Below are 11,583 nucleotides of genomic sequence, written 5' to 3' on the forward strand. Positions count from 1 at the left end.
TTATCAAGCTTTATTGAATATCAAATTACATACATTCATATTTATCATATCATAATACATTTCACCTTTATACTTAATAAATAAATAAACACGATATAATATTGAGTTACATTTATCTCTTCAACTGAGTTATATTTATCTCTTCGACTGACTTAATTCACTTAATCTTATAAAGTTAAGGATGAGATTCTAGTAAAAGTTTCCATTTATTACTAGTATATGTGACAATAATAGTTTCAAAGATTCCATTATCAATAATTATTCTCAACATGACTTTATTTATGGTATATAAGATATAAAATAACTTTCATTGTGAATATTTAGCAATCTTTAGTATTAGTTGACAATAATAATTTCAAAGATTCCATTATCAATAATTATGTTCAACATGATTTTATTTATGATATATAAGATATAAAATAACTTTCACTGTGAATATTTAGCAATCTTTAATATTAGCAGTATTTTTTTAATTATACAAGTTTGACTCTTATTATTATTATATATACTTATATAAATTTTCTCCATCACCTCCATCCAACTCACACTGCCTTTATCGTTTGAGAATTCTAGCTCATATTACCCTTTAATTGCATTAACAAATTTTTAACTCCTACAATAACTAGAACAATGAATTGTTTCTCTATATTTAAAGCACTTACCATTGGTTTGCCATGAAGGTTATTTAGGTTATTCATTTCAACTTGTTTTTCTAAAGTGTTGTCAAGTTTATTAATATATTATCTTACTAGAGTTAGCTTTAATGACTATGTTGTCTTCTTCTTATTAATAAGATCAAATTTGTATGCCTTATATATGTCTTTCTAAAATGATCAAATATGTCAAATATGTTACTAATACTATCTTTCTTTTTTATTTGCATCTCAACTTTTAGTCATATTACTTACCTTAGAGAGTGTGAACAACATCTATACTTCAATCTTACATTGTATTATTGGTTGTAATCCTCTCAAAAACTTTATAATCATTTGATTTTTCTTCTCCTAAGTTTGTTATATATTAGAGAATGTGAACAACATCTGTACTTTAATCTTACCTTGTATTATTGGTTGTAACCCTCTCAAAAACTTTATAATCGGTTGATTTTTCTTCTCCTAAGTTTGTTATATTTTTTCAGCCTTTAAAATTCAGCGGTATATTTATTAATAGATTTATTACCTTATGAATAATCTTAGTATCGTTGAAATAAATATTGTTTATTGTCAGGAGAAATGAACCTTTCATGCATTAACCGTCTCATATGCATTCATGATGGAATAAATCATCTCTTAACTACATATTTATATAATGTTTCCATCATAAAAAAATTCCACCCTTTAAAATACACAAGATTAGTTTCACCATCTTTTTTTTTACAAAACATGTATAGTTGTTAACCTTGTCATGTCTAGTGATCTAATAAAAAAAAAATTATATATCTAGATCTCCATTGGATATAGTGATTTTTACCTTTATGCTATAATCTTGTGTCTATTGTAATAGTATATCTTGATATGCTAAGGCTCTACAGTCTTTGGTAAATTTATCTTCATTAACATTTTTTATATAAACAAATAGATCTTAAAAATAAATATGGGGTTAGACTTACCCTGAGATAAATTTCTGAACATATTTCTTTTTTCCTCATTATCACAAATTTATTAGGAAACTAAAAGTAAAAAAGCTAGTTTTCTGTTTTATAGAAAGTAGTATAAGGTGAATGATATGTTATCTTGTATTTAAATTTATGATTTATTTGAATATATATATATATATATATATATATATATAGTAGCTGCCAATTTTTATTTTTTTTTAATCAATGGCTTTCCTACATCAATTCACATAATGTAAAAAATCCAACAAATAACAAGAAATTCGATGGATCATTGTATATACTTGCACGCACATTTCTGCCTTAAATGGAATAAATAAGCAACGGGTGCATGCATGCATCTCTCGCTTTTCCAATCTCGATCAAATGAAAGCATGCATGCACCAGCTTGCACTGTATTCTTCATCAATAAATGTCCCAAACGAGTAACTATACACTTGTTCTTCTATCAAATGAAAATTCCTTTCTCACAATATCAATCTCGTGGTGGGTTGTAGGTGGTTGTGGAAGTTCTGTTGCGGCCACTTGATGGCGATTCGAACCTGTTTCCATGTCATGATCCTTTTCATCTTCTACGTAACCAGCTGCTGAAGCTAATTCCAGTTGTTGCTGGTGGCGGTGTGTCGATGAGCCCTCGCCGGCGTAATTGGGGTGGTGAGAGGGCGACGGAGACTCTGTCTCCCAATGCTCAACATCAAAGTTGGATCTTCTTGGAGAAGTATGGAGACTGTCGATTTCACCACCGCGATAGTAGCGCAAGAGGTGAACAGGAGACGTATGGCGAGACGGTGTGGTTGGTCTGCTAGACATAGGAGTCACACTCACAGACCCCTTGTTTCGCTTGATTTGCTTCTTAGCAGTGTGGTGCCAATTCCGCAGTGCTGTTGCTACTCTTTCATTGAATATGGTTGGTTTCATTGACGTGCCCATCTGTCCATATGAAATCAGAAGTCGATCAGTACTGGAGCTGTAGCTTTTTTACATTTTCTTCCCAGCACTGCACAGAGCATATATCACGTACCTGTGTTACAAGGGCGTAGAGAGGGAGAGTGACATAGCTGCATAGTATTTCTATGAGGACCCTGGGGATTCACAAGTGATTAATTATCTTCTGCTAATTGAATTTGCAACATTAATCAATTAGTTTAAGGAAACTAAAAAGTCTTACTAACCCCATTGAAACTCTAATGACTATGTCCTCCAAGTGCTCATGGAAACAAGATTTTATACCAAATTCATACTGCCGGAGAGAGAGAGAGAGAGCTTCATTAAATATGTAGATGTCATTCAAGATTTAAACTCTTAAAAATTACAGCACCAATCTATCCCAGATAATCATCGGATCAGACTTACCCAAGACCACGCGAAGAACGCGAGCTGGAAGGCATTCTGCATCGGTGGAAATAAAATAGGATAAATGGATGTCAGTATCATCAAATTGCCATCATGTCATCATACACTAGACCAGCAAAAAAACAATCCAATAATGAATTTTATACGATTCTGATTATATATCTTATGTTTATTAAGTAGGCTTTGCTTGGACAAAAAGTCCTCGTGTTGTTCTTGTTTCTAGTTAACCAATTTTCAATCATATATTAAAATATTTATACATATATTTAATTAAATAAATTAATATTTGAGCTTGCAACAAAAAACATGCTCACAATTATATCTAATAACTTGATTTCTTAAAATAATTTTGTTTTTTTCAATCAAACAAATATCTTTACCAATAAAAAATAACAAAAGTCATTAACAAAAATAAATTAAATAAAATTATAGAACTCAACTATTGAACAACCCGAACAGGCCATCATTCCATTATTAAATGGTGAAACATATGGTTTGTTCTAGCGCGGACAAAATGGGAAAAACATCTCCGACCATCCACAGTGCTTTCTCCGCAGTCGTTTTAATTAGTTTTAGCCTTTTAGGGTGTGTGTAAGACTTTATACGTACCTGAAAGAGAACAAAGTTGATGAGATAGAGAATGAGGCGAGGGCGGTTGAACCAGAAGAGGTCATCGCCTGGCTGGACCACCGGCACTCCCTTCAGAACCTCTCCCCTCTCTTGTATTCTAAGCCCCATTTTGGTTATGATCACCTGTAGCTTAGTCCCCACCAGTACTATGATCTAATACATTGATCAATCATTAGCCGTTCGATCCTGTTATCTCTTCCAAGGTCTTTTCAAGAATTTAATGAATTAAGATTGTGAGGTCAATTTATGTACACTTACAATCAATGGGATAAACGGAAGCCATATGTAAGAATACCAGCCTGCACAGAAAGAAGCAGCATCCTTGGTCAAACTATTTACTTTGACTTCGGGCCTGCTTTTAAATCTTGCTCCAATTTTTATATATATATATATAATATCCTAGAAAATGTTCAGGAATTGAATAAGTAATAAAGTAAACAGTGGATTAAGGGCGTGTTTGGTAATTATTTTGATTTTAAATGGTTTTTTTAAAATGTTCTTGTTCTTAAAAAGCATCGTATTAATGTTTTATTTTAGTATTTCCTGATGATTCTAATTTGCTAATTAAAAAAAAGAATATTTTAATATATTTTTAAATAAAAAATTATATACTAAAATGGCTTTCAATTTAATCCCTAAACTAAAATATTAAACATTAAAAATAAAGACAATCATCAGATTTAACAACCCACCATGAGTGTTGAAGAGCAGGAAGACGACGGCGAAGAACCATATTGGTGGACTGAAAATCGACGACAAGAATGATATCACACTGCCTTTATCGTTTGAGAATTCTAGCTCATATTACCCTTTAATTGCATTAACAAATTTTTAACTCCTACAATCACTAGAACAATGAATTGTTTCTCTATATTTAAAGCACTTACCATTGGTTTGCCATGAAGGTTATTTAGGTTATTCATTTCAACTTGTTTTTCTAAAGTGTTGTCAAGTTTATTAATATATTATCTTACTAGAGTTAGCTTTAATGACTATGTTGTCTTCTTCTTATTAATAAGATCAAATTTGTATGCCTTATATATGTCTTTCTAAAATGATCAAATATGTCAAATATGTTACTAATACTATCTTTCTTTTTTATTTGCATCTCAACTTTTAGTCATATTACTTACATTAGAGAATGTGAACAACATCTGTACTTTAATCGTACCTTGTATTATTGGTTGTAACCCTCTCAAAAACTTTATAATCATTTGATTTTTCTTCTCCTAAGTTTGTTATATTTTTTCAGCCTTTAAAATTCAGCGGTATATTTATTAATAGATTTATTACCTTATGAATAATCTTAGTATCGTTGAAATAAATATTGTTTATTGTCAGGAAAAATGAACCTTTCATGCATTAACCGTCTCATATGCATTCATGATGTAATAAATCATCTCTTAACTACATATTTATATAATGTTTCCATCATAAAAAAATTCCACCCTTTAAAATACACAAGATTAGTTTCACCATCTTTTTTTTTACAAAACATGTATAGTTGTTAACCTTGTCATGTCTAGTGATCTAATAAAAAAAAAATTATATATCTAGATCTCCATTGGATATAGTGATTTTTACCTTTATGCTATAATCTTGTGTCTATTGTAATAGTATATCTTGATATGCTAAGGCTCTACAGTCTTTGGTAAATTTATCTTCATTAACATTTTTTATATAAACAAATAGATCTTAAAAATAAATATGGGGTTAGACTTACCATGAGATAAATTTCTGAACATATTTCTTTTTTCCCCATTATCACAAATTTATTAGGAAACTAAAAGTAAAAAAGCTAGCTTTCTGTTTTATAGAAAGTAGTATAAGGTGAATGATATGTTATCTTGTATTTAAATTTATGATTTATTTGAATATATATATATATATATATATATAGTAGCTGCCAATTTTTATTTTTTTTTAATCAATGGCTTTCCTACATCAATTCACATAATGTAAAAAATCCAACAAATAACAAGAAATTCGATGGATCATTGTATATACTTGCACGCACATTTCTGCCTTAAATGGAATAAATAAGCAACGGGTGCATGCATGCATCTCTCGCTTTTCCAATCTCGATCAAATGAAAGCATGCATGCACCAGCTTGCACTGTATTCTTCATCAATAAATGTCCCAAACGAGTAACTATACACTTGTTCTTCTATCAAATGAAAATTCCTTTCTCACAATATCAATCTCGTGGTGGGTTGTAGGTGGTTGTGGAAGTTCTGTTGCGGCCACTTGATGGCGATTCGAACCTGTTTCCATGTCATGATCCTTTTCATCTTCTACGTAACCAGCTGCTGAAGCTAATTCCAGTTGTTGCTGGTGGCGGTGTGTCGATGAGCCCTCGCCGGCGTAATTGGGGTGGTGAGAGGGCGACGGAGACTCTGTCTCCCAATGCTCAACATCAAAGTTGGATCTTCTTGGAGAAGTATGGAGACTGTCGATTTCACCACCGCGATAGTAGCGCAAGAGGTGAACAGGAGACGTATGGCGAGACGGTGTGGTTGGTCTGCTAGACATAGGAGTCACACTCACAGACCCCTTGTTTCGCTTGATTTGCTTCTTAGCAGTGTGGTGCCAATTCCGCAGTGCTGTTGCTACTCTTTCATTGAATATGGTTGGTTTCATTGACGTGCCCATCTGTCCATATGAAATCAGAAGTCGATCAGTACTGGAGCTGTAGCTTTTTTACATTTTCTTCCCAGCACTGCACAGAGCATATATCACGTACCTGTGTTACAAGGGCGTAGAGAGGGAGAGTGACATAGCTGCATAGTATTTCTATGAGGACCCTGGGGATTCACAAGTGATTAATTATCTTCTGCTAATTGAATTTGCAACATTAATCAATTAGTTTAAGGAAACTAAAAAGTCTTACTAACCCCATTGAAACTCTAATGACTATGTCCTCCAAGTGCTCATGGAAACAAGATTTTATACCAAATTCATACTGCCGGAGAGAGAGAGAGAGAGCTTCATTAAATATGTAGATGTCATTCAAGATTTAAACTCTTAAAAATTACAGCACCAATCTATCCCAGATAATCATCGGATCAGACTTACCCAAGACCACGCGAAGAACGCGAGCTGGAAGGCATTCTACATCGGTGGAAATAAAATAGGATAAATGGATGTCAGTATCATCAAATTGCCATCATGTCATCATACACTAGACCAGCAAAAAAACAATCCAATAATGAATTTTATACGATTCTGATTATATATCTTATGTTTATTAAGTAGGCTTTGCTTGGACAAAAAGTCCTCGTGTTGTTCTTGTTTCTAGTTAACCAATTTTCAATCATATATTAAAATATTTATACATATATTTAATTAAATAAATTAATATTTGAGCTTGCAACAAAAAACATGCTCACAATTATATCTAATAACTTGATTTCTTAAAATAATTTTGTTTTTTTCAATCAAACAAATATCTTTACCAATAAAAAATAACAAAAGTCATTAACAAAAATAAATTAAATAAAATTATAGAACTCAACTATTGAACAACCCGAACAGGCCATCATTCCATTATTAAATGGTGAAACATATGGTTTGTTCTAGCGCGGACAAAATGGGAAAAACATCTCCGACCATCCACAGTGCTTTCTCCGCAGTCGTTTTAATTAGTTTTAGCCTTTTAGGGTGTGTGTAAGACTTTATACGTACCTGAAAGAGAACAAAGTTGATGAGATAGAGAATGAGGCGAGGGCGGTTGAACCAGAAGAGGTCATCGCCTGGCTGGACCACCGGCACTCCCTTCAGAACCTCTCCCCTCTCTTGTATTCTAAGCCCCATTTTGGTTATGATCACCTGTAGCTTAGTCCCCACCAGTACTATGATCTAATACATTGATCAATCATTAGCCGTTCGATCCTGTTATCTCTTCCTAGGTCTTTTCAAGAATTTAATGAATTAAGATTGTGAGGTCAATTTATGTACACTTACAATCAATGGGATAAACGGAAGCCATATGTAAGAATACCAGCCTGCACAGAAAGAAGCAGCATCCTTGGTCAAACTATTTACTTTGACTTCGGGCCTGCTTTTAAATCTTGCTCCAATTTTTTTATATATATATATAATATCCTAGAAAATGTTCAGGAATTGAATAAGTAATAAAGTAAACAGTGGATTAAGGGCGTGTTTGGTAATTATTTTGATTTTAAATGGTTTTTTTAAAATGTTCTTGTTCTTAAAAAGCATCGTATTAATGTTTTATTTTAGTATTTCCTGATGATTCTAATTTGCTAATTAAAAAAAAGAATATTTTAATATATTTTTAAATAAATTCTAATTTGCTAATTTAAAAAAAGAATATTTGAATATATTTTTAAATAAAAAATTATTTTAAAATACTAAAATGGTTTTGAATTTAATCCCTAAACTAAAATCTTAAACACTAAAAACAAAGACAATCATCAGATTTAACAACCCACCCTAAAATGGCTTTCAATTTAATCCCTAAACTAAAATATTAAACATTAAAAATAAAGACAATCATCAGATTTAACAACCCACCATGAGTGTTGAAGAGCAGGAAGACGACGGCGAAGAACCATATTGGTGGACTGAAAATCGACGACAAGAATGATAGGACTGTTAATTAAACACTTAAGGCAACATTAATATGGAATTAAACTGAAGATTACGGTACTAACCTTATGCCCACAACAACCTTGAAATCCTCTTCCAGTGATCTATTAATGTACTTTTGGAAATCGAATTTCGCATGGCTTTGGGGAGCCAAATGTGCCTGGATTTGCTGATTAATTAATTACAGTGTTGACTTCTTCACTAATAGTAATTATTAATTATTGCATGCCATTAAACAGCTTATCTAAATAATTGATGGGGAATAATTAACATTAATTACCATGATAAAGCCATGTCTCAGAGTCAAATAATCAACTTTAGGAACCGACCTCACAAATTGCCTAAAGAAACAGACCTGCAATCATGATAGGAACAACCATTTAATAAAGCTTCCTCATAAATTAAATTATTTAATATTAAGACTAATTGCATGATTGGGGGGATCTGTCTAGAAGGGCAAATCAGTCATCGCGTGATAAAAGTCAACACAACTGAAAATATGACAGACGTTGGTGACTGGAGAGAGGAGATGTAACGGCACGGGATACTTTATAGACTTGGCTGGACGGCCATCTCTGGTCGTTTTCTAACAAAGCATGACAGGACCGTTGCTATCTTTTATTTTCCTCCTCCTACCCTCGCCGAGACCTTTCCTTTTCTTTTTTCTTTTTTTGTTTATCCTGTTATTTATTTCCAAACACAAATCTCATCTTTATTTTAATATTATTTTATTTTTATTTCACTTACTATCCAAATTAGAACGGGTGTCTTGGTCCAGAAGCTCAAGTGCCTTCTTCCAAATGATGTTTCTCTTGCAAACCTGAACCTTTCTGGATCTGTTATGCAATAACACACACACGCACACGTATATATATATATACACATCAGCAAGCCATTTTAGTCACAGATGTGAAGGATTATATATAAAAAAACGAGGACGACTTGCTAGAAGAAATACTGATAAAAAAAGGGACTGGTGATTAAATTATAACAAATAATATATACCGATAATTAATTAATAATTAGAGGTATGAACTAACCGTGTGAGAACTGGTATTCAGCTGTTCTTGTTTCCTTTTCCCATCGTTTCCAGCTTTTCATCTATTTGAACAAAAATTAATTCGTAATTAAATCTTATGTGTTTATAAGAATTAGAAAGATTACAGTTTCTCTGATATGCTAGAAGTAAAATAGCTAGCGGGGATCAGAGGTATATATGGTGATTCACCTTGGCTCTGCCCAAAGCCATGGTCAGAATACAGTAGAGGATGTGAAAGATTGCTAAAACGAAGATGAAAATATGGAGTTGATGGATCCCATCTGAAGACACAAATGGAACTTTACCCTGCACGTTATTATCACTCTAATTAATAAATATTCGCATGCATGTTTAAAACGACAACAGCTGTTCGAGTTCTGCAAGAGATCAATTGGATATGTATTACAAGAAAGAAAAAAAAAACATAAAAAATGCTTTATGAGCTGTTAAAGTTGTCAAATCTATAACATTATGATTTGATGATTCACATCACAGCATTTTCTCCAATTTAAAAGAAAAAATCTGAAAATTGTTTTATTTCTTGGCAACAGTTAGTGGCCATCTCCCATGGTGCCACCTTCACAAATTAGCTTTGTTGCGTCCGGGAGGGGTATAGAGAGGTGCAGTACGTACTTTCAAGTTATTAATAATGGAAAATTAACTATGTTGTTGTTTCCTGATTGGTTGATCTAGTAAATTAATTAATCATATTTTCTTGGTATTCATTACTTATATTGGTTAATGCTAGAGCTAGTCATTAGTTTGAATATGATTGATTATATGGGGTTGAACATCCATGATATGAGGTGAGAAAAAAAGTTGGTAAAAGAGAAGAATGTGAAGAGGTCATACCTTGGCAGCGCATTTGTCAGTTGAATCGCCAGCCGCCAAGACACGCCGGAGACTTTCACCGGCCGATATTGAAAGAAGTTTCCTGCTGTTTTCATTGTCTGTTTCTTTTGTGTTTTCACCGTTGAGTTTTGCCTCTTCCTTCTTATTGCATGGATGCCAAGTAGCCCCAGCTTTCTTAGATATACATATATTGGATATTGTACTCTGTCCTACTGTTAGCAGCAATGATATAAATCCTAGTAGCATAAGCTCTGCACAAAGAGAATCAAGATCGATGATCATGATAAAGTTAATTTATCCATTCATGTACTAAAACAATATCTACCCTTTTTTTTATTAAATACCCAGAGATTAATCAAGGCGCATGATGATCAGCTAATATGATTAAATATTTACCTGATTTTATCTTTTCGAGTGCTTCATAAAGTGCTCTCTTGCGTTTCTTCGTTAACCACTGCGCATGCAAATTGAGGACAGGATTAATATTACCAGAAGCTAAAATAATTTTTATGGAAGTTGTTTTTCCTTGATTAATTTCTTTCTTTTTTTGTGATAATTAAGGGCACATGCAGTAGTACATCCTATAAATACCTTTGCAATAAGATGAATGATGAACTCAATGATTATTGAAACGGAAACCAGAACAAAGCAAACTACGGCAACAGCCCATGTTGGTGTTTGTTCCAAAGATCTTCCTGCGCTGCCTCCTGCCATGTTTGGAGCTTCAATCCCTCCGCCCAGCTATGTATCAAAGCTTGCCAGAATATCTATATATAGCAGAAACGAAGCAACTACAAGCTTAAGAAAATCTACTACGGACTTCACCAGTGTTATCAAGAAATGAAGAGATTTATATGAACAGAGAGAGACGAGAGTATGAATATATTTATAACAAAAAAATAAATGATTTAACTCGTTTCAAACTGAAGGGCATTATATGAAGTATGAACAGAAGGAAAGAAGATCAGAAGGGGCAAGTGGATGACTTGACTTTCTTAACGCGTGTCAGAGAGAGAGAGGGGGATCAACTTGATCAAATAATTCTACTTCACATACATAAAGGTTTCCTTGACCAGGGCCTAAAACATGTGCAGTCTCGTCCGTTGTTATTTCATCAGCGTTGATCAGGTCCTTCGGTCAACGTCCGCTTACTGGAGTTTTTTTATTAAAAGAAGTTCCATTGGGCTTGTGTTTTTTACTGAGCTCCCACGTTCCCCACCTTTATTATCTCAAATTAAAAATATTTTCTCATATATTTAAATGGAATATTTCAATTTTACGAGGAAGGAAAATATCTCGTAGAGAAACACATCAAATTAAATATATTTTGTTATCAATAGGTAAAATTACCCTAATTAATTTATAGTTTAATTGTAATTACATTTATTATTTGTGCTTAGAAAAATTATAATTTATATCCTTAAATACACTAAATTATAAAATGATTTAAAATACAAATTGTTATTTGCACGGCATAATTTA

General features: G+C 32.7%; 1 protein-coding gene across 2 annotated transcripts; it reads right to left on the bottom strand.

Annotated features, from left to right (window-relative positions):
- Nucleotides 1-1,818: 1,818 nt before the first annotated feature.
- On the bottom strand, nt 1,819-11,113 carry LOC105139594 (MLO-like protein 6). 2 transcript variants are annotated; one of them, XM_011046083.1, is made up of 16 exons: nt 10,693-11,113; nt 10,498-10,555; nt 10,102-10,352; nt 9,439-9,555; nt 9,251-9,311; nt 8,958-9,046; nt 8,491-8,565; nt 8,276-8,370; nt 8,136-8,185; nt 7,563-7,603; nt 7,284-7,457; nt 6,675-6,710; nt 6,494-6,561; nt 6,343-6,403; nt 5,948-6,251; nt 1,819-2,277 (listed from the first exon to the last, which is right to left on the bottom strand). In XM_011046083.1, the coding sequence occupies exons 1-16, from the start codon at nt 10,813-10,815 to the stop codon at nt 2,045-2,047; spliced, it is 1,836 nt and encodes a 611-aa protein (XP_011044385.1). In that variant the 5' UTR covers nt 10,816-11,113; the 3' UTR covers nt 1,819-2,044. The 2 variants fall into 2 exon arrangements, with proteins under 2 accessions (XP_011044385.1, XP_011044384.1); XM_011046082.1 differs by lacking the exons at nt 1,819-2,277; nt 9,439-9,555 and having other exon boundaries at nt 5,525-6,251; nt 10,693-11,109.
- Nucleotides 11,114-11,583: the final 470 nt, after the last annotated feature.

Source organism: Populus euphratica, unplaced genomic scaffold (genome assembly GCF_000495115.2).
Source record: "Populus euphratica unplaced genomic scaffold, PopEup_1.0 scaffold94.1, whole genome shotgun sequence".
NCBI lineage: Eukaryota > Viridiplantae > Streptophyta > Magnoliopsida > Malpighiales > Salicaceae > Populus > Populus euphratica.